Below are 26567 nucleotides of genomic sequence, written 5' to 3'. Positions count from 1 at the left end.
GTTGGGGTTTTTTTCTGTCATTTTTGGTTGGTTTGGGGGTTTTTGTTTAGTTTTGTTTTGGCCTTTTTTTTAACCTCTTCCTGTCTCCTTCTCCTGTACTAGCCACAAAATGATGCTGTTCTTGATGGTATCAAATAAATAGTGACACCTGAACATGGATTTTTCCTAATTTGTTTTAGAGGATCACAAATATGTGGAATTTGATTTCCTTATCAATGGCCAGTTCTTGCGAGTGCCGCTGGTCACACACATGGAAATGGAAAATATCTCCACAGTAAGTCATACTCCATTTCTCCCCTTCTTGGACAGCAGAACAGACGTAGCCAGTTTACTTCAATCTGCTTTAGGTATTACACTATCATCCTGACTAGGTAGATTTCCTTGCTCAGTTTTACTTCTTTTATGACTTTCCCAGGAGAATTCCATGTATTTTTAAATCCATTCTGAACTGCAAAGTGATTAGAGACTATGGGACTGAGCAGTGCAAGGAACATCGTTACCCATTCTTTTGTCTGCATACAGTCCAGAGGGAAAATTCTTGTTTTATTCAGTTCATCGTTAATATGTTTTTGTCTCTTACATTGGGGGATAATGGGGAAGGTTAATATTACCTCTGGAAAAACGTTGTGAAGTTCTGTAGACACCAGTTTTGTATGGTAAATACAGAAGAGAATTCAAGAAGAGCAAAATTACTTGCTTTTGCTTCCAGCTTGCTATTAATAGTAACTTGATAAAAATATATGGAAAGCAATATAATTCACACTTTTTTTCTAAAGACTTTAGTTCCACTATTGTGGCAAAGGACTTGGATACCAAGATCTTTGCTTTTGTGTCTTTGTACCACACTACAGTTAAATTTTATTGTTATTGATTAAAAAACCCAAAACCTCACTAAGTAAGTATTTTTTCTGTGAGCTCAGGAAGAAGTGGTGGAAATAGAATATGTGGAGAAATATATGGCCCCTCAGCCAGAAGAATGCATCTTCCACGATGACTGGATCAGTTCTGTTCAAGGCACTGAAGAATGGTACCACACTAAGCCAATTCTAAGTTTTGTCTTGCTTATCCCTGTTCCTCCATAGTGTTAAATGAGTGGAGTTTTTTCCCTTCTTTGCTCTGTTTCTGTTTTATTTTTTTTAACCTGGCAAGTCAATCAGCTACTTGCTTTTGTAAGCAGTTCACTGACAATAACTATAATACAAGTAGAAAAAAGCCAGAGTCACTGAACATGAGGTATTGCTAATATAAACAAACAAAACAAATGCTGTTTACTATCCTTTCTCTTAAAGGAAAGTGATATTTCCTCATCTCTTTTGCTTAAACCCTTGACTTCCAATGTGATGCTTGTTAGCAACAAATAGAATAGTGTAACTTTGTGCAGACTTAATCTTTAAAAAAAGCCAAACAGCCATAATTGTCTTTTTCTACTGTGTTTTCACATTCATTTCCCTGTCAACCAGATGATGTTCATATATTAAGCAATGGTTTGAAAATGCTTTGAGAACCTCTAGTAATATACTAGAAACAACAAATTAAATTTTAAATTATGTAAGTTATATAAGTGCTTTTCACTTACCAGAATATGCAGTATTCTGCTTTTCTTTTTGGCCTGTACTCCTAGCCCCTCACTTGTAGGCTTTAATGAAGCTTTGCTCTGTAACAGAAAGATTTTTTCACTTTTCCAAGCTATTTCTTTTTAAACCAGTTATTGTCCTAATATTTTTCCAAGTTTCTGGTTGAGGCTTTTTTTCATAAAAACACTGTTGGTCTTAAAGACAATGATGTTTCAAATTCTGTACCCTGTAGGATATTAACTGGCTGCTACGATCAGACTGCTCGAGTCTGGTCTTTGGAAGGAAAATCCATCATGACAATAGCTGGGCATACAGAAGTAGTGAAGGATGTGGCCTGGGTGAAACAAGGTCAGTATATATGTTAGGGGAGTTGTAATACTTTGAGTTACTGGGGGAGAAATGTCAGCATTCCTCAACCATGAATATTTAATTATCTACATGCTATAATTATTTCGGTCTCTGTCAGTGGTGTTAGAAATGAAGTCATGGTGTGGGTAAAATAGTTTTTTAACGGTAATGAATATAATTGCTTTAACATGTACCTTGTCTATCCACCTTGCAGTCTTCATTAGTAAATAGTGGTAAATATATTAATTGTACTTGCAGGGTAACATGATGTAAACTAAAATACATAAGAGTTTCTATCCAGCTGCTATTTCTTCTCTGATTAGAATAATTATAGACTATAAAGTCTTTGGAAGGCTGAGTTGGGTGTGAGCATAACTTTTTTCTTCCTCAGACAGTTTATCGTGCCTGTTACTCAGTGCTTCTATGGACCAAACTGTCCTGCTGTGGGAGTGGAACGTGGAGAAAAACAAAGTGAAAGCCCTTCACTGCTGCAGGGGACATGCTGGGAGTGTAGACTCCATAGCTGTGGATTGTACAAAAACCAAAGTGAGTGACTCCAGGAAAGAAACCTTTGTATTTTGGGATGTTAGCAGCCCATATCCCAAAAATCGTCTTTTTGTCCCTGCATAGGTACTTGTCATAATGTTTTTCGGACTGACACACTGATAAGTTTCCAGCCTTGTTATAAAGGTGGTTATTGAGAATTAGGAGTGCCATATCAATGCTAAGCCATAGAGTCGTAGAATCATTTAGGTTGGAAAACAAGTTAAATGTTTGTTTTAAAGTATATTTTACTTTAAATGCATGTCAATTTTGTGTTATGGTGAGCTTTTTTCAAATTTGACCTAAATTTTCACAGTGGTTTTGGTGGGGAAAAAAACTTCCAGGGTGGTACTCAGAAAAAGTAGGTGGTAAAGAGGTTCTTTCCCTTCACGCAGGAATTCAGTAGTTACAAGTACTCGCATCAAAGGTAGAGTTATTGCTTCCAGCTTGACTCAATATCAGACAAGTTAAAGTAAAACCTTTTGGTGCTGAAGGAAATAGGTATTTAGTAGATATTTTTCCTACAAAGGAAGGAAAAAGAATAATTTTATCTATGCCAAACATTTGTTTGTTTTAGGATCCCAGCACAGTTCTTCATGTGTTATAACCATCGGGTAATTTTTCAAGTAGGTCTGTCTTGCAAGGTCTGTCTGGATCAATTTTTAACCAAATATTTTTGTTCATACAGTTCTGCAGTGGATCCTGGGATAAGATGTTAAAGATCTGGTCTGCAGGTAAGATGTAAGCTTGTAAGACTACATTAAGTTACTGGTTTGGTTAATTACACAATTTCAGGTATGGTTATCCACCTGCATGATATTTGTAGGCACTGTAAATATGGGGGTTTGTTTAATTACTTGCATGGAGATGGAATTCAAAAACTTCTGGCTCATGTCTGCCTGTCTTCTGTCACAGTACCTACAGATGAAGAGGATGAAGTGGAAGAAGCAGCAAACAGACCACGGAAGAAGCAGAAAACTGAACAGTTGGGACTAACGAGGGTAAGATGAGCTCCAGGTTTGTCCAGGATTTTTCTTTAGAAGTGTGGCCACACAAAATTTTCCATTGTTAAATTTGGCTGTATGAAAACTTCTGATGTGTTCAATCAGACACATTTTTATTTATTGAAAGAATTGATTTTTTGATGGTATTCAATCAAATCTGTCACCATTAAATTCTAGACTCCCCTGGCAACCCTCTCTGGCCACACAGAAGCTGTCTCCTCTGTGCTGTGGTCAGATGCTGAAGAAATTTGCAGTGCATCGTGGGACCACACCATTAAAATCTGGGATGCTGAGACTGGAGATCTCAAATCTACTTTGGTGAGATCATTATCCTTTGTCTGTAGGTTCAGCTGAAGTCCAGCTAGGAGAAAAAGAAGTTGCACAAAATAGTAGCTCCTCTCTTAGAATTACTGTTTCCTTTTCTGACAGACAGGAAACAAAGTGTTTAATTCTCTCTCCTTCTCACCACTGTGTCGACGGCTGGCATCAGGCAGCACTGACAGACATATTAGGCTATGGGATCCTCGCAGCAAAGGTGAGCTAAAAACATACATGGTCTCAGAGCTGTTTTTCAAAATCAGAACTTTTTCCTGTTGGGAGACATCTCCAACTGTTTTCTGGTCCCTCTGCGTGAAACCAGCCACTTAGGGGCTTTTATTAAATACAAAGATTACATCTATTTTCTGTAATCTGGTGTAAGACTTCTTTTGTTCCCTTACATAGTAATTTAAAAATCTAACTGAGCTTAGGTTTTGCTTGGTTTTTTTCTTAAACTTACTAATGTTCAACTGTGCAGTTGCAGGACTGAACCTTTGTATTTTTTTGTAAGGCTCATACTTAGGTTGGTCAGACCACCATTAAAGTGAAATAGTAGTAACTTAAACATTGTACTCTATATCATAAACAGATAGGATTGTGGATATTATGACTGAGCCTACCAGACTTATTTTCATGGGCACGTTTCATAGAATAGAATCATAGAACAGTTTGAGTTGGAAGGGACCTTAAAGATCATCTTGTTCCAAAACCCCTGCCATGGACAGGGACACCTTCCACTAGACCAGGTTGCTCAGAGCTCCATCCAGCCTGGCCTTGACAACTTCAAGGGATGGGGCATCCACAGCTTCCCTGGACAACCTGTTCCAGTGCCTCACCACCCTCACAGTAAAGAATTTCTTCCTCGTATCTGTTCTAAAACTACTGTCAACTCAAAGCCATTCTCCTTTGTGTTGTCACTACATGCTCTTGTAAACAGTCTTTATCTTTCTTGTAGGCTCCCTTCAGGTACTGGGAGGCCACAGTTAGTAAACAATGTTTACTTCTTTAGCTTCTGTAAATCTATAGCATCTTATATGTTGTTAATAAAAGCATTTTTTTGTTTGCCTTGCAGAAAAAACATTGCAAAGAGAGTTTAGTTATGAGAAAATACATCTTGAGTTTTGTTTGGGGGTTTTTTGGTTGGTTGTTATTGGAGGCTTTTTTCTTCCCCAGAATTTTGTGTGACTTAAATTTTTGTTCTCTTTCTTTAAAGTTCGCTTTGATTTTTTGAAGTTACAATTACTGGTGGGAGAAACACTTAACTTGAACACAAGGAAGTTGCTGACTGCTTTTCTCACTGAATTTTGTATGCAGTTGGCATCTGCTGATGTCTGGGGTTTTTTTCTCCTTTTCTGTTCAGATGGCTCCTTGGTTCTGCTGTCTCTGACTTCTCACACAGGCTGGGTGACATGTGTGAAGTGGTCACCTACCCATGAGCATCAGCTGATCTCTGGTTCTCTGGACAACATTGTGAAGCTTTGGGACACGAGGAGGTAACATAAACCTGCATTTTGTTGTTGTTCAATAACAAAAGCAGTCAGAGACATTGATTAGAATCTCCTGTGGCATCTGTGAGAATCCTCTAGGTTTTGGGAGTCAGGCATATAATAAAAGAGAGAAAAATACTTTTAGACTACTAGGGGGCCTGTGGCTTAATATCTGAGGGGGCTGCATGGTGCTCCAATGGGACTTACCTGGCAGTAACAGCAGCATTTGGTGACATGCAAATAGCAGCAACCGTAACATTGCCACTGAGATTAGGAACAGCAGGTGGTCTGCTGACCACTATTCTATTTTAAGGAACAAAATAATTCTCTCTCTAAGGAAAGAGCCTAACAGTGTGAAGTTTCCCTTGATACGCTTTTCAGATCCTTTGTTACAGGTTTCCAAGCAGTGAAGTGCTTTGCATTCAGAAGACAGAAATGGCTTTCCTGGAAAATGCACACAGTTGAGCAGCATCCACACATGGAAGAAAGAAACTAAATAATAAACTGTTCCTAAACACTGGTTAAATGTCAGTATCAAGGTAGTTTGCAACTAGATGAAGGATGTTGCTGCTTTGCTCTTTGGGGATGTAGGAGAGGATAATACTAATGTGATCAGCTCTGGGGAAAGCAGTGGAAACATCACAGATGGTAGATATCTGTACTTTCTTAAAGTATTTATAATTGCTTGATCACATCTGTTTGATAGCTTTGTGATATTATTTGTTCCAGGGACCAATTCTGTTTTCTATGATTGCTCACGTAATTTCAAACATGTGACTGTAAATACCTGTTTTTTACTAGTTGCAAAGCTCCTCTGTATGACTTGGCTGCTCATGAAGACAAAGTTTTGTGTGTGGACTGGACAGAAGCAGGGGTAAGAATCTGAAGAGCAAGTTACTGAATTTATGAGTGATGGTTAGGATGAGGGCTAAAAGCAGCCATGGACTGTTATGCTTAAAGATAGAAGAGAACAAGAAGTTTGAGTTGTGCTGTGGTTGATAACCGGGTGTTACTGTCACACACACTGCAGCACGTCCCCACACTCCTGTGCAAAGGAGCAGGGTGGGAGCTGGAGCTCTGTAGCATTAACTTGGTGTTATACTGATATTCCAAATAAGGAGAGCCATGAGAACAGCACTGCACCTCATGGAGAAAATACACGTTCCAGGGCACCATTTTCTGCCACTGAGACTAAAGTGGCAGCATGAAGTGGAAGCTGGTGCATGCCAGTACATGTAGAAGGGGGAAACTATATAATCCTCTATAGGAAACTTCCCTGCTACTGTAGTGGTACACATTTTTTTAAAATGACCAAAAAGCCCCATTTTGTTGACATTGCAAGATTCTCATTGTGGCTCCTGTTGTCAGTAAAAGTCAGGAAAAACTTTAGCAAAGTTTTTCCTATGAAAACTTTACTTGTAATTTTAAGAGGAGGGTAAGAAACAAAGTTGGTTCTGCATATTGATTCTGGGTTTTAGTCATGCATTAACAGTTCATTATTCATTACTACTTTTTATGTCTTCAAAGGAAAGAAAAATTGAGTCCTCGACTTGTGTACTTGTTTTGCTTAGTTCTGATATTAATCACAGTTTTCTTCTCTCATCAGTTGTTACTGAGTGGAGGTGCAGACAACAAACTGTATTGCTACAGATACCCAGCTACAGCCACTGATGTTGGGGCATGAAGGTCAACAGCCAGAAGACTTTTTTTTTTTTAAAAAAAAGGAATTTTGCAGCAGTTGCTCTCTGTTAACATCCCTACACAATCAACATCTGAAGAATTGACGAGTTTGTCGCTCAGAGAGCTGTTCCTGGTTTCATATTGGTAACCTATACCCATATTTGTCACAGAAAAATAGCAAAAAACAAATAGGATTCATGTGAAGCAAAGCAAAGGGAACTTCCTCCCTTTTTGATGGCTTTGAATTAACATCTTTTAAATGACTATTTGTATAGCCCTTTTAATAAGAAGTAAATTGTTGCCGATACTTACAGAAAAACTACTCACTGCCTAAATTATTTTTTGAGTTTACCTGTTTTCCCCTGAAAAAAAAAATAAAGATCTTATCAACAGTTCACTGGTTTAGTGCATCATTTCAGAAGAAAATCAGATTTCAGCTCTCCTCTCAACAGGGCTGTTGGCAGTTCTTACAAATGAGTCCTTAATTGATAAATGCAGGCTTTTTTTTTAGGATGAAGATTTGGTATGTTTGCAGTGCAGGGGGCTTGATATAAAGGAACTTGACAGATTTACTGGCAGATGAAATATTCCAATTTGTTGGAGCTCATATATTAGGGCTGTAGATGTCTCTGTAAATGTGCCTGCCTTGTGCCACAGTACATGTTGTGTTGCAGTACAACTAATGCAGTATCTTGCTTCTAGAAAGCAACAGATGTATTGAAACAAGTGGAGAATCACACAGAGAAGGCAGAAGAATAAGTGATTTGTTCCTAGAAAGAGTGGATACAAGAAGCTGCAATAGCTTTTAGGTTGATAGAGAATAAGTACTATCCAAACATGCTCAGTTTCTCTGCTGGTGGTTTTGCTTTTGGTTCAGCATTAAAATGAAAAAGCTGTTCCTGCAGCTTGTTAGATACCATATGTGTGATGTTAAACCAGCACATAGTTCAGCAGTGTGGAAACCAAACTTGAATAGCCTCACTAATGTCTTGCCTTTCAATAAATATAAGACCTGTACAGAACAACTAAGTCAAATGTTTTAATTGCAAGATAATTTTCTTTGAAGAGTGACAGCTCTGACCTTCAGGTTTATAAGACAGACAAGTTCTGAGTAAGGAGTTTTAAGAAATACCAGAACAGCAAAACTGTAGTGAAAATGGCAAGGGTACAGGGGAAGATCTCTGATCCCTTTGGTCTGCAAGTGAAGTACTGCAATTAACAGAATATTAACAAATGCTGCTTACAAGGAATCGGTGTCTTGTCCTTATTATCCATGTGCATGTTCTTAGTACGTGTTTGTCCATTCTAAAGCAATATATGCCATTCATACATTAATATAGCAGCTAATTTTTTTCTTCTTTAAACTTGATTCGTTTAAAACATTGCCTTCTATTTACCCCACAGACTGGAACTTGCAAATAAGGTCTGAAGAGCTATTTTGTTTTGTATACTTACCAAAAATACAAAGCATCTTTTAAGCAGGAACATGCAGCACTCCCTTGTCCTCACTATTAGAGATGTGTATAATTTCACACTACACTTGTGGATATGCCAGCCTATTGTGGCAATCATTGGTCTACTGTTCATAAGAGTTTAAAAATATCTCTAATAATTTTTTAGTATTTAAACAAAAAAAGAGTAATATCCTCCCTCAGTAATGCTTAACACAGTACACCTGACTTTTGGAGGTCTTAACCAAGTAAAGTTTGCAGATGTTTTTAATGGAAAGCAAGGCAGTGAAGACAGTTAGGAAACTAGTTTGTTTCATTTCTCTTCAGGACTCCCAGTGACAATTCCATGTAAAGTCTTGAGCTATTTTGTGTATTATGTTTATTACACTCTTTTCAGTTTTTCTTTCAGATAAATTACACCCAAGCATGACTTCTGGAATTGCTGTAGTATTTTGCAGTCAGAGAGCTGTGGAGCACCTCCAGCCAATTAAGTAGCTGATAAAAATAAATGGGTTCCTCTTATATGCATATGTCTAAAGACTCATAAATGTCATAAGGTGACCTTAATATGGTTTCTTGCCTTCCCCAAAAGATTTACAAAATACTTTTTAAAAAGGTCATGTCACTTGAAGTGTTGGCTTAGCTTAGAAAGATTAATATTAATTTAGACTTTAGAAACCCCAGCTGGCATTAGTTGTTTCACTTGCAGACATTAAATCCATTAGATTTACTACACTTACCACCTGTAATAGATACACAGAACGTACCTAGAAAGGTAGGTTTTGATGGACCACAGTTAGAAGCAGGAGCATTTTTACACCTTCCTCTTGTTTGGAAAAGTACTGTGGCAGACAAAGAAACAATAACATAAACCATATTAACATGAAGTGATACCAGCATAAGTACAACATAAATTTTGAATGCATCTGTGTTAACTCTGTCCATAAATCATCCTAAAACCTAAAAAAATACTTTTTAGACTTAATACTTTTTGACTGGCAGTCCTTTGGATAATCTGTGATCTTAATTAAAATGTTTTATAAGACTCTTCCCTTCCATGCAGTTCTTTCATTTAAAATAATGATGTGAAATTACAATGACCAGCCTGAGTTGATTTTAAAACTGCAAAAGAATTGAGTCAAAAACAAACTTTGCAATCCAGAATCAAGGCACTGATGGTGATTCTACTCCCAAAAATATTTTTTTTCCTCCCCTAAAAACCATTTCTGCATATTCATTATGCCCTGCTAGGATAATATCAAACAGTAAAGAACTTCTATGTACTCTTAATTTCCTTGAACATACTACAAGTGAGGGGAATAAAGACAATGGTCAATTACTGCAACTGACCTATTTTTTTTAATTGATGGGAAGTAGGGGGTAGGCTCGTTTTTGAGAGGCTGTGCAATACACATTGTTCTGTTGCTATTTTTTTCATTCTGCACTGACCTCCTGGCATAAACTATTCACTTTACTAGCACACGTAAACTGCCTCTGCAGTTTTCAAACCCCACCATGCACTGACACGCACATTAAAAGCATTAAGACAAAGGTTCACCCACTTGGTCCTTGGTTTAATGTCACACTTGAGTTTTCTGTTCATGTGTTTTCTTTTTCCCAGCTGGTTCTTTCAGCTTTCTTCTTGATTTGAGACTTTCATCTTTGCTTCTGGACGGTTGCCACCCCTTTCCTACAGTCCTGGCAGAGCACTGTTTTTTCTCTCTTGTTGGCATTTGGTTTATTTTTTAATCTCGGTTTTCTCTCAACTAAGAGATTGAATTAAAAACAAGGGGAGGGGAAAGGAAACCAAATGTTTCAGTGACCTAAACCAGTGTGTGTGGATAATGCCATCCACTGTGGCACCACCCACAAGATCAGCACCATGATCATGAGAATCCCCACCAGGGAAGGGCACGTCAGCTCACCCACAGTACAGATCTTCAGCTGGGCAGCTCTGCCTGTTCCTTTTGACACACAGCCCATAAACTGGTGGTGAGGGTTTTCATTCAGGAAAAAAAAATCTTACTGAAATTTAAATTAATTTTGTATAAGCTGATAAATTTCCAGTATAAACTTAACATACTCCTCTAGATTTATCACATAGACCTTAGGAAATAGATCTAACCACCTATGCTTAAAGCAACTTCTACAATTTAAACAAAAACATTTCAAAGAGATTGGAAGGAAAAACATGTAGAGAAAGTTTGATGAGGACTCCTGAGTTACGAGGTTTTCTCCTGCGTTTTCTGACATTTCTGCAGCAGAAAGCACTAGATAGGCACATGCACAGATTCCCCAAAGGAAAAATACATGCTTTTGTTACACTCTCAAGTTGATTTAAGTCTTATTAATAATCAACTTGTTACTTAAATGTGTAATGGTGGCAGGTTGTGCCCTCTGCACCTCTATATGACAGCTAAATGGCTGAGGAACATGGTTTTTCAGAGAGTAAGGCTGAAGATCGTGCTCTGACAGGCAGAACTACAACCTACCCTTGATTTCTCACCCAACATCTAAGCAAACAGAATGGTTGTTTCTCTGGTTTAGCACCAAAACCAGCATTGAAGTTTCCTGCAGTTGCATCCTGCCTGTGAGATCAGGTGAGAGAAGCTCAGGTGAGAGAAGCACAAGGTTACAGTGAGCTGCACAGACTACTATCGGATAACAACAAGTTGTAGTAGTTGCAATTCATATACCAAAAAAAGCCCAATCAAGTTTGAATCACCAATTTTGTTTGATGTAAGCACATTGGCAGAGATCTCAAACTACAGGCAAAACCTGGGTTGAAATTAATTCTTGCAAAAAACAATTTAAATTGTCCTGTAAATTGCGTGAAAGGAGTGGCTTTTCAGCTGCCAGGGAGAAGCTGGCTGAGTCTGGTCTAGGAAAGACAGCTGCTCCATCTGGATGAGTCTATCAAGCCATCCAAATCGAGACATGTACAGTATGGAATGCTGAAAATGTAACTCAAACCACAAAAATGTAAATTTCTGTATCAGTTACAATATTCACATCCAAAACTTCAAAATGTCAATTTGCATGTCTGTGCCATTTATTCCATTGGAAAACTAGTAGCCTGTGACCAACAGGGGGTCTCAGTATGAGTTTAAGATACTGTAAAACTAAATAAACATTACAATAAATGCTCTGTGATTGCTACTGAGAGTTTCAGCCTATAATGCATAATTTAAGCAAAGAAATTTCTTTGAATGTTTGAAACCATCTCTGAATGCAAACCAGAATTCACAAAAAATGTATGGAGAAACATGATATGCCAATTATAGCAAAACATCCCAATAATCTAGATTGTTTATCCAAAAGAGTCCCTCTCATCACACTTCCTACTGTATATGGTCTATAAATTTAGAATAGAAAAGTTCTGATCTTCAGTCAGACCACAGCTGCTCTAAACTGCATGTGAAAGACAGCTGAAATCACTTGCAAGAGCCTTCAGGAAATGCTCACTGAATTAATTCCTCTCCTTCAACTATCTTGAAATTCTATCTATCCCAATTCTTGAAAAACATTCCCACATGCACACACACAGCTATCTCATGGATTTCTGCACACAAGATAGGTCAAAAAATGAGCAGAGGCAAAATACAAAAGAAATATTGGAAATTCAAACAAATTCACCAAAGAATGAAGATGAATATGCAGCAATATCTGATGCAGAGCTGGGTGCCAAATTCAAGATAAACCTAAGGATTATAAGCAGTCAGTACGAATTGATATGTAAAATATGAAAAGATGAAAAAGGTATCATTTTCCTTGCCACTAACAAGTACTAGTTACTTTCAACAGGGCAGTCTCAATCACTTGTATCATTTGAGGAGTCCAAAATCGAGTATTAGAACTACATTATTGCTTTCTGAAGCCATTTAACACCAGAGAGGAGGACTTTCTGAAATTATTCCCTGCTCTAAGTGGTGTCACTACCATATCTGTTCACACATCCCTGCACACACTTCCCATTTGGCGGAAAGCTCAGCAATTTTGAGTTTACTGCAGTAACCAAAGTGTTACCACAGACTCTGCCAGCCAGGCTGAGAATTCTTTGTCATATAGCACTTGTTTGGGGATTGGGAGGATAACAACACCACACTCTCCTTTTTTAAAGTACTTGCAGCACTGAAGGCTACTGGGTGACATAAATTCCTCATTTGTGTGATCAGCAGGCACGGTGCTGATCAAAGAGTGGATGTGGATACACAGAGCCATCTGCTCAAAACATGGACTTCGAACCAAAGTCTGAAAGGTGTGGCATTGGTGTGCATTAGTGGGAAGCGTTGTTCATAATAGAATGGTTGGGATTCACAACAAATGTCTGTTTTCTAATGTCCCCTGTTAAAGACTGGATTGGTAGTTTGATATTTTGGTTACTCAGCATAGGATGAGGTGTTAGAATTCACTGTCAGCAGCTTTTCTATAATTTGAACAGGGATCAAGTATAGTTGGTGTTACACAAAAGACCTTGTTTCCATCTTGTATCAACATGCAAATGGTCCTCTTGATATATTCATAGCATTTAAAAGAACCATAGATTTAACAGTCATAATGTTTCTGCCTTTAGGTTTAAGAGTATACAGAGACCCTCAATAGATATTCTCTGTTGCTTGTCAGAACACAGTACTTATCTCCTGCAGCAACAGTACTAAACAAAATGTTTCCTAGATCTAAACAACACAAGTTTAAACAGGTCCTGGTTTCAGTCACACTGCTGTAATTCCAGAGCATGCCAGTTAAGACAGTGAAACCTATCAAAATCAATGGACTTGATACAGATTTACAGAGGAGCCTACATGCAGCCTATCTGAACATAATGTACAATGATTAGATCTTATATCTTGATGTAGCTGAAAATTGAGTCAGAACCAGCTTCCAAAAAATCAAATACTCCATGTCAGTGAAGCCTTTTCTAAAAGGAAATAAATAAGATTTGTCTTCATAGTAAGTAAGCTTTGGACAGAATGGTAAGGGGGAGGAGATGATGGTTTTTCTCCCCTTCTAATCCAATCTATTTAAACAGAAGAATCAAAACAACAGATGTTTAATATGATACTGGTGCCACAGAATCCGGCATGAACTCACCGAAGATGAGAAGATGAAGTCCCTACAGTTTCCGTGTTTCAGTTTTACCAGTCTCTACCCTGCTGCAATTTAAATGTGGAAGTCCAGACTGCCATGTTAAAAAGAAGTCATCACTTTTGCAAGGACGTATATTTAGACATTCTACTAAAATTACTTTCTGATCTTCCATAAGTCTCAAGAAAAATAACAGAAAAAATTCCCTTGATAAAATTCCTGGAAACATTACATCACTAGGAATAACTGAACTCCGGGTTTTAAGAAGGCAAAGACATTAAAGCAGAAAACCAGGAAAACCTACTAGATTCAATCACATGGTAAAATATTCACATTCCTCTTCCCTTTCAGTATGTCTATATATTCCTTAGCCATTTTTTCTTCCCATTCATTTTTCTTCCCTATCATTTCACCATTGTTCCACATGAAGTCTGATATGGACATTAGTGACTCATTTTTTAATTAACTCTTTCCCCAACCTCAGGTACACCACATCTAACTGCACATGTTGTCAAAACCTAAAGGTCTTTCATGTATCTTATCAGTTTGATCAATATGCTGGTTCTGCCACCCCCAGAGGACTCATGACAAAAACCAGTCAATACATTGGAATCGCCACACATTTAATTTTTCAATTACTTCTTTTTCATAGCCATAGCTGAGGAAGAAAATAAGCTAGGGCTCTTACTAATGTTCCAGGCAGATCAGAGTGCAAGTGAAGCTGGAAAAATGACAGATGTCAGGGGAAAGGTTTTCAATTTCTTTTTTTTCTTAGTCCCTGTTCACTCCATTGAATGCACTGCTGTCAATTCAATTGAAGGTACAATTGCAAGCACATGGTGCAGAGGTATTTGGAGGGACATGTCAAAAGCAAAAGCCGTTTCATACTTCAAGAGAAAACCACTTTGCTAAACTCTGGTGCACATAAAGTACAAGCCAGCAGGTGTTGAAGATCTGGGGATAAACGGGAGCTCTACACCTCTCTTCCCCACCATTCAATCAGTTCAAGCTGTGTGCCTGCTCTGTCTTTCCCCATACATCCTTCTCCTGTTCAGACTGGGCTACACAACCACCTCAGATTTCTAACATAAGCCCATCCAGAGATACATCAAATCCAAAACTTCAGCCTGACAGGCTAACACTTGGTAAAGCCCTGTGCAGTTCTGTAAGGGGAATCTTACTGCTCAAGTGCCTGGGCAACAACAAGCAACAGCACTCCAGCTGCTATTGGACATTTTCAGTCAACATATTGAAGGTGAGTTCAGTGCAACTGTTGGGCAGATAGATGCCTTGTTATCAAAAACAGATCCTTCACCCACTTGTCTACTGTGAGCTGGCAAGAGCAGAGGTGTCATTATTACTGTATGACACTTTAATTCTATTTATATTGAGAATGCTGGGAATTCCAATTAAAAAAAAAAAAGGGCATTGCCTAAGTTGGGCATTTGCAGTGTTCTAATGCACCGTTGCCCATGAGCAAGACAACAGGTTCCTGTTATTGCTGTAAAATATGGGGTTGCATTTATGGAACATGCACCTCTGGTACTTCTACACTGTGGGACATAAAATGGCAGAAAATCAACTTTATGTACTGTCTTTTAGCTCAGCATTTATTATTGTTCTTGCCCTGTCATAAGAAGGCAATGAGGGGCAGCCTGTGTGTGAATGCTGAAAAACATAAAGGCTAAAGTTTAAATTCTGACTATGCTGTAGTTACAATCAGTCCACTTCTCCCATGTTTCCCCAGAACATTCTGCTCACTTGGGCTCTTATATATTTTTACTATTTATACTTGTTTTACACTGGCCTTTTTTTCACCTTTGGCAGGAACTACCAACATTCAGCCATAAAAACTACAGTATTTTGTGTCCTCTGGAGCAAGTCTGCACAGAATACAGAGAAGTAATACTGTGGATGAAAGATGAATCCCACAAGCTGTGTCCTGAAACTGCAAACAAAATGGGGAATTCCAAAAAGTAAACATTCACTCATCCATACAAGTACTGTCTACTCTAGGGGAAGTGCTGACTGCCAACAAGTTCACCAGGACTTAAGCTGATGCAAAGACATGTCATCAGTAGCTAAAAAACATACTAAGATATCTATTGTATCTCATGAGTGAGCTCAGAAAACAAAATCAAAAGAATCCCCTCCACACCTGGAGAAGAAAACCCTATTGTTCTCCATATTTGTTATTAAAACAGAAGAATGTGCTTAGCACCACGAACCAGTCACCATAAGAGGAACCTTGCAACAATGTCTACTCATGTAGACACTTGCCTTTCAGAAGTCTCCCCTCTATTTTCTGCCTCTCCAGCAGTTGCTCTTTCAAGCGCTTCCTCTGAGCAAACAAAGGGTGAAGAAAAACTTAGCTCTGTTTTCTGCCTGAACCATTCTGCTCCGGGATGACAGTGTAGTTATGTGCTAAGTGTACAGTTAAAACTCTAAAATAAAATGAATCAAAGTCACAATTGCACATCTACTGCTAGGTTACTGTACAACATTACCTGCATTCTTCAGTTGGTTTCACTTCCCGAAGTGAGGAGGTTACAATTACTATTCAGTATTCCTACACTTTTCTCCAATAGATGGTCAGTTTCTCTGGAATAAACGTGATCATCTCATCATCCAGGCACGAAAAAACCTCATAACAATAGAAATCTGCAGGACTGGGACATATTCTAAGTTATTTTAAATTTATAGATTCTCTGATCAGAAACTGCTGCAGGTATAATAAGAGTCAGACTGATCACCTTTTGCCTTTGTATCTTCCAATTTTCATAGGTTTAGACACAGATGAAAGTCAGGGTTACCAAGTCTGAGTTTGAGAAGCTGAAGGAGCACCTATCAGAAGGTGAACCTGCTTGAAGGCAGTCCCTGTGCCTGTTGTCATATTCCCTGTCAGTCTGTCAGGTATTTGCCATTTCCAGATCCCTCCTGCTCATCTGCCTTCCCCCAATCCCCCACAACTGAGCACGCAGCTTGCCATGGTAGGTCAGCACCTGATGCCTTTGTCTGCCTGCTGGAATGCCACTCCTGAACAGCAATCTTGCACAGTTTACTCACTTTTTTCAATGAGAGAGAACAAAGTTGCAAAGCAACTTAAGTTTTCTAAATTTCTTTTCAACTTAAAAAATAAAATCTGAAGAACTCTGCAAAGACTTCTGGGAAGCAACATAAATCCTAATTCTTTGTCTTTCTACAAGCAAGTAAGAGATTCTCTGCTCATTTGTCCTTGAATATTTCGATTATCCTTGTATCAAAAAATCACATGCACAAGAATCTGGACATGAGAAGTGCATGCTCAGTGGTGAGTTTTCCAATTTTAGAATATGTGAAGCTTTATGAAGAAATGACTAGGAGTGGATTGTGTTTTCCAAACCTGAGATATCTCATATATTTTTTTTTATTGAAGTTAATCAAAGAGGAAGCCAATTGTTTGAGATCCACATACTGTAAAACCAGTTAAACAACAATGCAAATAGCAGACAGCTTTAAATTTGTTAAATGAATTCTTTGCCTCCCTTAGTAACCTTTCTGTGATTCTGCAAAATAGCTCAGCTCATATCCAAAGTCCCTGAACAGCCTGTAGACTTCCATCCACATCATTCTGTTGCAAGGAGGGAAATTTCTTTCATGCTAAGACAGTGGCTTTCCTACAGATGCAAAGTTTAAGAAAAGGAAAATGGTCATTTAAACTAAACAGCTGAAATGCATTCAGCACATTCAAGGTCATTTGCCAATCTATACTGAAGTATGAAACATTTATTCTCCTTCTCCCTCGCTTTTTCCTCTTTTATATCTCTTTGGCCATATTATATATTAAAATTCCATCTATTTTTATAGAATTAGGAAAAGAAACCTGATGAAATCAGGACATGGCTACAGAGCATTGTAACTTATAAATGGAATCTTCTTGTTAAGTGTGACCAAAATTTTGGCGTATCATCATCTTCCTGGGGAAATATAAACAGTCCCAGTGTTATGAAGTATAACCAGAATTTCCGTAACAGTTTCTAAACACATTATTGAAACTATTTTTACAAGTAGATACTTGAGAGAACATTATCATTACACATCTTGCAGTGGAAGAATCAATAAATTGTAGAGATGGAACAATCGGTCAATGTGTTCCTTCTTTCTTGAGAAAGATTTTTTTCCTAGACATTACAGAAGTCTCCCTTAAGCAACCCCACTAAAGAATGTGGGGAGAAGAAAGATGACATTTCCAGAAATACTAGCAAGCAACAAGCACAAAAAATAAACTGCAAACCAGAAGAATCATAAACATTCTGTACGTGTTTTATTAGAAAGAAAATAGCTGCTTCCCAGAATTTTTGAAAAAAAAAACCCCTTAACTAAAAAAAGACTAATTTCAAATCTTCTCCTTCAGCTTGCAGTCTTTAATTTTTTGTTCACCTTATAAATAAGAGTACAAGTATCTTATTTCACATTACAACAGTTCTAAATTTCAGTGTTCCTGGTACTATTACATCATGTATGTAAATGATGGCATGTTCCTTACTTAATATCTACTGAACTAAAAAAAAAGTTACATAGCTTCAAAGTAGCTTTTCTTCCTTGATATCAGCACAGTTATTTCCACTAAAGCAGTTGGTGTTGGCCAAACACAAAATCAGCATGGAAGAGATACAGGTTCTTCTCTGTACAGCAGGTAGATCACCAAGACTTCAACATCACCTGCATCACAAGCACACTCCAATCTATTTGTTCTTACTCTGTTCAGGTGAACCTCATTAAATAAAATTCTGTCACAACAGACACTGGAGTAGGTAGGACGCACAAGTGCACAGCATTTGACATAAAATCTCAGCAGTTAACACATTTGCCTTAGCAGACAAAGCTGTACCAGAAGCACACTGAGCAGTGTCCATTCATCCCTCTCACACACATCACTAGCTACCTGAACCTTCTTAGTTCCCTTGTGCCTGGACCCATCCCACCCCACAGGGGAGTGGGAAGGAAGGAACTTGCTTTCAAGAGTGAATTTCATCCTCATGTAGAACAGCAGATTAGCAGAGAAAGAAATGTTGCCACATGTGATCAGATACATGTCACATGACACAGGTCAGCATTACAACAGAGAGTTCCCTCATGGAGCAAGTTGTTTTCACATCAATGAGACAGAGAAGAGAGAGCAGCAGCATCAGGCCCTCTATTCTACAAACGTCTCCAAGGCTACAATAGGCCAAGCTACTGAAGCAGGCAGAGGACAGAGAAGCTACAGTCAAGTGAGATCTTTGGCAAAACGTGTGCCCAGATTGTTGTATCTATTAAAATGCAGACCAAATGGATCGAAATACCCATTCAGACAAAGGAGAAGAAGCTTTATGATCATGTACATTCTTTAACTTTTTTAGAAAACACATATTTTGCAGGGTGCCTAATCTTTTACCCAGCTAACTGAACTCCAAGGAGCAGGAAAGTCAAAACCAAAGTTATCAAACACTTGAGAGGCACCTAAGATAGTTTTTCTAGAGAGTTGAATACTACAGTTTAAGGTCCAGGACCACAGTGACGTGTTAAAGAATGATTGCAGTGTATCTTGGGCCACCTCACCCAAAATGCCCTCTACACACAGAACTGCAGGCCCATGACTTATTGTTCGTCCTCTCTCCAAGTCCAACTCCAACCCTCAGGTTTTGTCCTTTCAGAGGACAGCTGCATATCAGAGGTGACCACCCCAACACCAGCGATGGAGCAGTGGGTTAGAGCTGGCACACACAAGAAATTGGCTCTGTTTTGGATCCCCATTTGGGAGGAAGGCAAAGAAAACAGTTTTGTTTTTATTCAGATTTCAATAGCAGCTGTCGGAAAGCTGCTCAGCAGTTTGGAATGTTAGAAGTAGTCCCTTTGGAGCTGGATTACAGGGAGATGGAGACAGCCAAGAGCACTAAGCAGATAGCAGTGTAACCATGGAGTAAAACTTACTGCATATTCACAGATACAAAGAACCTTACTCTCTGTCACATATGGCTCACTCTCAAATCTTGCAAGCAAGGCCTAAACTAAACCTTTTCTTTAGGCTTGTCTAATCTGCTTTCACTAAATAACTGTATAAAATATGTATTGGTACAACAACTCTAAAAATAAATCTGCCAGTCTTACTGGAGGGGAAGCTACAATGTCCGCAAGCCAACAAAAATAGCAATTTTTCATTCTACTCAAAGTTCAGGAAAAATATTCCTGTTTGCCAAATAAAAAAACCGACAAAACTGATGGGAACGGAAAATATTTTCATGCTGAAAGAGGATATTACAAACAATGGAGACTCAAAGTCAAATCTCTCGTTATCCTTTTTAAAGGAACTTTCTGAAATAAAACACCCAGTTTTTGCAAGAATGACGTAACCTCTAAACAATACTACTCCAAATACTTTGTCATCTAACTTTTATGTAATTATTTCTTTAATAAATAATGATGGAGCTGACCCACCCGATGCATACACATTTTTTTTGGGATTTCTTCTGGCCTCCTGGCTTTAATTTTCAGCCTTTCTGGCAATACTGAAAAAACTGAAAGAGAACTGAAAAATCTCAGGCCTACTTTTATTTCAGGAGTTATTCCACAAGTTCAGAAGACAGAAATTCCATGAATTTCCAATGTGTGGATAAGCACGTCTGATGATTCTCAGATTTAAGCCCAGAAAATGATTTAAAAAAATTATAAAAAAAAAAAGAAAAGAAAAATTGCCTATAACACCTGTATTCAAAATTACTTTTTGACATATCTATTATTCTTCAAAAGAGATGGTAGGTAGAGCAGCTTTTCCATGAGCTCAGCCTAAATATATACCTTAAGGTTAATGCAGACAGCAACTAGAAGTACCTGAGAAAGATCATTATTCTGAGGTAATTTGGCTTGTTCAGCCTGGAGAAGAGGAGGCTGAGGGGAGACCTCATTGCAGTTACAACTTCCTCGTGAAGGGAACAGGAGGGGCAGGCACTGATCTCCAGCAACAGCAACCAAGGAAATGGGCAGGCACTGATCTCCAGCGACAGCAACCAAGGAAATGGCATAAAGATAAGCCAGGGGAGGTTTAGGTTGGGTATCAGGAAAAGGTTCTTCCCCGAGAGGATGGTTGGGCACTGGAACAGGCTCCCCAGGGCAGTGGTCACAGCACCAAACCTGACAGAGTTCAAGAAGCACTTGGACAGTGCTCTTAGGCACATGGTGTGACTCTGGGGGATGATCCTGTGCAGGGCCAGGAGTTGGACTTCAGTAAACCTTGTGTGTCCCTTCCAACTCAGGATATTCTAAGATTCTATATAAACAACTATTCCCCTCCTCTAGCTGAGATGGTTTGAAAAACCCAACCATTCTGTACTGAAACATGTTAACATCATTAACATTTTCCACCCACAGCTCTGCAAGAGGAAGAAGAGGAGGGAGTGTTTTAACCTGCAAGACGGAGTCACCCAACCTAAGATGCCAGCATACATATTCAAATGCTTCCCAGTCGCAGGCACATGCACAATAATCTTCTGCAAAAGAGAGGAAAAGCTGGCTAATTAAGGCATCAGCCACACCCAATGTCAGGATGAGTCAAGTCAACTATGGCTTTAGAAGTTCCAGTACAGCTACAGAGAGGAAAAGCTTTGCTCTGCCCTCTGTATAGCGGCCAACAAGCTTCTTTTCTATGCCACTTGCAGAATCAGTTACTCCAAAGTATGAAAAAATTTCCAAAGTCCCTGGACTTTCAAATGGGAACATGTACTCGTTTAAGAAATGTCAATTGAAATCAAGCAGCAACCAAATGAAAACTTCATTACTTATAGAAATTAATTTTTCTTCTTGAAAGTAGGTTATGAAACAGTTATCTGAATAAGTTTACACATAAAGACATTGCACCCCACTGTCCTACTTTACACACATTGCTGAGTTTTGCAGGAATGAAGACAATTAGAAAACCAAAGGAAGAGAAGTAAAATTCTGTTGTATTGGCAACTAGAAAATTGAAAGAATACAAGTAGTCAATTCTCTATATATCCTAATAATAGTCCAGAAATCTAGATCCCTTGCGAAGTCCTGATTCTTTCAGCATTGAAGAGATCAGCCAACCAAGTGAAAATAGATTTTTAAGTGTATTAGAAATACAGAACCAGCGTTCCTTAAATCTGTATCACTACTTCAGCCAAAAGCACAAAAAAGAAGCACCATCTCTAAGTCTTACAATAATCGTAGGTCTTGCAGAGCATGTTTTAAAATGTGAAATATGTAGTGTTCAGCACTACACTAAAATCAGAAAAGGATAATAGCTGATGCAGTTAATAATATCTACTGGGACATTATTTCCTTAAGCTGCTCAAAGGAAAGACAAAATCCAAACAACTGGAAAAAGTGGTAATTCATGATAACTTAGTCACCACAGTGTAGCCTGTGTCTTGTACTGAATCGAATAGCTCATATTTTACAGTATCCTAAGTTTGTAGTTGACATCCAATTAATTACTTCCCAAAAAGTTATCTGCAAAAGTGATAACATCTGAGTTTCCAAGGGAAAAATAAATCAACATGTGACCTCTAGTCCTACTGTCCTTTTAAGTTCCCACTATACATGAGAAGCTACCACAAATTCATTTTTCTCTCTTTCAGAGGTCAACCATGTTTTGCATTTCCAAGTGAAAGCACTACACTGCAGTGTTAGACAGCAGCACTACACTGCTGGCACAGGGGGAGAATTTTTTCTGTACTTCGCATACTCTTAAGTTCCACTACTGCCAGAAAACGTGCCAGTAAGAGAAGGGAAAAAAGTAACACAAACACTCTTATCACACAGTATTTGACACCGGTTGTACTCAGTCTCACGTAGCAGAACTCGTGGTGAGGGATAGAGAAAAGGTTTCAGCAGATTGTGTTCTATACTGAATTATGAAATATTTTTTTGTACGAAACACCAAGAGTTTCTACTTCATGAAGTCCCTAATTCTAGAGGATCTGTAACATACTTTCATTTGCATTCAACTTGTCAAACAACCCAATCTCCCACTTCATTTTATGTACCAATCCATTCAAGTTAGGCCAGCATTTCTAGTTTTTTTGAGACAAGAAAATATTTCAGTTACTATTTGTTTGCCTACAGAAATATCCTGAGGTCAATTTAAATATTTTATTATTTAAAAAGGCCTTACTGGATTTAACAAAACCCATTTTTTCCTAGCTGTTTAGAATATGATCAAAACTGTATCACCACGGGTCAGTTCTTCTGCAGATCTGGATCTCCCTTCAAATCGAGATGCCACTGGATATTCAGCAGATGAACTGTTTGATGTTTGATAGTTATACTGCGGGCAAGTATTTAGAGTGGTCTTCAAAAAAAGACTAATTTCATTTTACCATTATAAAGAGAGTTTACCTTCCTGCTAAAAATATATACACCATCATCTGGCATAATGGATAAGGAGAACACCATTAAAGGATCCTACTATGAGTTTTAAGAGAAAATCAGCCTCTAACACCTTGGGTTTGGGACATTTTGGAGCTGTTTGAAAGCCTACTAAGCTGGTATGGTTCAATGCAGATAGGATTTGATTTCTGATGCATCAGAGAGGGAAAAAAAAGGGAGGGCGGAAACTAGATCTACCTAATTATTTTTTATCCCATGGTCTTCTAAAAATAAAATCCCTGGGGTTATCAGGCAAATACTAGTTCCAGGAAAATACTCCAGGGCATACAAAGGATTCTTTTTAATTGTTTTATCTTCAAGGAAATCACATACTTACGACTCACACCTCTGAGACAGCAAAACTGTATTTGGGACATAAAAGTGGATATGAGGATGATATAATTTCCCAGTCCTGAAGAAGCCATGACTTTTCATTTTTCATAGAATAGCTTGGGTTGGAAGGGACCTTAAAGATCACCTGGTTCCAACCCCCTGCCATGGGCAAGGACACCTTTCACCAGACCAGGCTGCCCAAACTGGCCTTGAACACCTCCTGGGATAGGACATAAAACAAATCCTCTGGGCACTTTGAAAGCTTTAGAATTGTTCTGCTGGCTATCTGCAATTTCACAGGACCTTTTTTGGCAATAAAGGTGAGACTGAGCACAGGTTCTGTGCTGTTTCTATTGCTGTTAGAAATACAGATCCGGTATGCCAAAAATGAGGGCACTTGGGACTCTCACAGTTGAAATCTTGATATTGCCAAAGAAACACACAAAACACCTGTCCAGATTAGGCCAGGATGCAGCCCTTTCATGAATTTGCTTATGAGATGAGATTGATCAATCTCTGCCTTAACTTGCAAATAACTTCTTGCAGCACCAAAACCAGCATCAACCCTCTCTGGGTTCCAGTAAGCCCTGGACCATAAAGAATTACACTGCAGGACACAGTTGGAACATTTTTTTTTTCGTTTATGCAGACTTCAGCAGTTCTTGCATTTCTGACTGCACAGCAATGGGTTTCTGAAGTTATTTTGACAGGGGTTGTGGCTCTAAAAAGAGATTCCTGGCATGACAGAGGGTAGTACAAAAGAAAAGGACAGACAGGTAGGCAATAGAGCTTTAACAAGCAATGCAACTGGAGACACATTTGTGAAACTATGTTTTTTGAATAGCAGCATTTGATGCTGTCCAGATATTGCAGCTTAAGACCAAAATCAACTCGTATTGTGACTTCTGATCTAAGTGCCCTGCCACTTTGCATGTATTTGGCTCACCATGTGGATGGATATTGGTGATTTGGGATGGCAGCTGCTACACAAGGAAAGCCCCTCGCAGTTTTAATTTAAGAAATTTGTTGGAACTTAGCAAACAGATCCCAGAAACCTGAAGGTCAACTTTATGGGCCAAATACATGGCTTACAACTTGAATCAAGTGTTATTAAAAAAAGACAATTTTCTGTGTGAGGAAAGGGAATTGTTCCATACAAACTGCAGGAACATGCTGTTAAATAACTTCTTAATGGGGGATTAAATATCTACAATTCACAAAAGGGTGAGAATGTTAAAAAAAAACCAAACAAACAAAAAACCAAAAACACTACCCTAGAACAAACCTCTCTATTTAAACAGAAAATGGAAACAAAAACTTCATCTCAGGAGAGAAGTAACTCATAATTACCTGACTGCTCAGCTTAGTTTGTGGTTTCCCAGCTCACATCAACTGTTTTCTGATGTTAACTGCAGCAAATACAAGTAATTTTGCAAAACTGCAAATGTAAACCAAATTCTATTGTAGCCCTTCATATACTCTACACAGCACTTGAATACATCTTGCAGCTGAACAGTGCTTCTATGAATTCTGTCAACAGAAGAATATTTTAAAGACATGATTAAAATCTTGCAAAAGCCACACAAAATATTTGGGCTAGGCCAAAGGATGTAGCCTCTTTGTTAATTTGGCCAGTACAAGATGTTGTAGGTCAAGTTCTGCCCTAACTTATAATTAACTTCAGAGATTTGGAAAGATGAAGTGCAAACACAACAGATTCTCACCTCCTGCCTGCCTGACACACACAGCCAGATGAATTCTGGCAGTGCTCACTGTTCACAAACTTGCAGAGGACACTCACTGCCAGGAAACAGAAAAACCTCCCTAACAGCCATTTCCATCACCAGTGAAATTGGAGTTTACAGTGAAACAGGGTTTACAATAGGCAGCTACACATCTGTAGTTGGAAAAAGCATTCACAACAAACTGTGCAGTTTCTTAATCAACAGCTTAATCACAGCAGTTACACACTCATACTTATAAGTACAGGAATTAATGAACAGTGTTCTACTTTACTTGCAGTAATTAGGTTTTAATCTACTACTGATTTTTTCTTTACTATAAGCAATGTCACCACAATGTGAAATTGCTATTCATCACAGACATGTTCCTACACGAATACAAGCATCAGTCACAGGGCCATGGTCTGGGTTATGCAAAACAGTTCTGTAAACAGACAGTGCAGGAGGAGGCAAACAAGTCTTGTTTGGCAGGAGCAAGACTTGAAAAAAGGGTACATGCAGTGGTGATGAATCCAGCCTATTTTAAGTGTGGGAGAACTTCACCTGAATTTTCTCCTCCATCATATTAACTTAAGTCTGCACTTCACAGCACTTAACCAATACATGTCTGGCAGCTGAACAGTGCTTCTGTAAATGCAGTATACAGAAGAAATAATTTTAAAAAGTAGCATCTGAAAAGTCTCAAAGTCTGGGAGAAATCTTATACAATTTCCAAATGCAGGCTGGAGAGCCAAGAGGACAAGAAGGGAATATGATAAGAAGCCTTGGTTGACAACTTCTATATTAATTTGCTACACAGTCAGACCTAACTATAAGAAAAAAACCTGAGATACCTGAGAAATCCTCCTAGCCAGTCTCCTGCCCGGTTACCTCTCTCACAATCTGAAGAAACAAAATGAGCCACTGTTTATGAGCAGTTATGTTCCTCAGTTCATGAAAACAGTGAATCAAGAATCAGAAAACTGTCATTGCTCACCCCAGAGTTACTCTTTCAGTTCTCTTTGTCTTCATAAATTATCTTCATTGGCTTCCTAGTGTGTCTCGCAGTTTATCTGTATATAATACAAGGTGTGAAGATATTTTAAACACCAGATATATTTACAGAAAAACCACCTATCCATAAACAAAACCATAAACACTAGATCTGTAGTCAGTGGTGAAGAAATAGTTTAATGGAGAATGTGGTCACAAGTCTATTTAATAAAGAAACAGGTCCTGTTCACCTGGAGGGAGATAGGCAAACATACACAGTCAACTGAACAGGTGAAAAAGAATAAAATGTGAGAAAGTATCAAGTACAGAAAAGACCCTTGTATTCTGCTCCACTCAACAGCTGTGGACTGCCCTTTTACATTTCAACCAAGTGGTTTCTGAGTTAGGCATAAATTGACCCATGGACTCTGGCTGTGAAATTACACTATTGGGAACTTGATACTGATGTCATGTTTATGGGCTCAAGCTTTTCCACTGATGGAAAAGCACAAGACATCCTTGCTTTCAGGGGTACACACTAGTAATTCATCAATTCTTCAGGATGCCTCTAGAGGAATCTTTTCCAAGGCAAATCTTCCACTCCATTCTGGAATAAAATATAGCT

General features: G+C 38.4%; 2 protein-coding genes across 4 annotated transcripts in view; one reads left to right on the top strand and one right to left on the bottom strand.

Annotated features, from left to right (window-relative positions):
- The window catches only part of CARF (calcium responsive transcription factor), a 57959-nt gene extending 31614 nt beyond the window's left edge, over nucleotides 1-26345 (bottom strand). For all 3 annotated transcript variants that reach the window (XM_027637438.1, XM_027637436.1, XM_027637439.1), the window contains exons 1-4: nucleotides 25947-26345; nucleotides 25804-25852; nucleotides 9173-9247; nucleotides 1577-1654 (exon numbers count right to left, since the gene is read on the bottom strand). The gene's annotated coding sequence lies outside the window, so the exon portion shown is untranslated. The remainder of the gene's footprint in view (nucleotides 1-1576; nucleotides 1655-9172; nucleotides 9248-25803; nucleotides 25853-25946) is intronic.
- WDR12 (WD repeat domain 12) lies at nucleotides 81-7976 on the top strand. Its single transcript, XM_027637443.1, has 11 exons — nucleotides 81-274; nucleotides 921-1027; nucleotides 1807-1922; nucleotides 2314-2468; nucleotides 3154-3199; nucleotides 3381-3466; nucleotides 3647-3787; nucleotides 3899-4004; nucleotides 5148-5280; nucleotides 6076-6148; nucleotides 6881-7976. Exons 1-11 carry the CDS (start codon nucleotides 251-253, stop codon nucleotides 6956-6958), a joined length of 1065 nt encoding a protein of 354 aa, XP_027493244.1. The 5' UTR covers nucleotides 81-250; the 3' UTR covers nucleotides 6959-7976.
- Nucleotides 26346-26567: the final 222 nt, after the last annotated feature.

The sequence above is a fragment of the Corapipo altera genome, unplaced genomic scaffold, assembly GCF_003945725.1.
Source record: "Corapipo altera isolate COAL_440 unplaced genomic scaffold, ASM394572v1 45, whole genome shotgun sequence".
NCBI lineage: Eukaryota > Metazoa > Chordata > Aves > Passeriformes > Pipridae > Corapipo > Corapipo altera.
This window is presented reverse-complemented; position numbering and strand designations above follow the sequence as displayed.

Coding starts and splice junctions, on each gene's coding strand:
- WDR12 (XM_027637443.1), top strand. CDS start 251: ATGGAAATGGAAAATATCTCCACA. Junction 1,028..1,806: donor GTTCAAGGCACTGAAGAATG/GTACCACACTAA, acceptor TGTACCCTGTAG/GATATTAACTGGCTGCTACG. Junction 3,788..3,898: donor GAGATCTCAAATCTACTTTG/GTGAGATCATTA, acceptor CTTTTCTGACAG/ACAGGAAACAAAGTGTTTAA.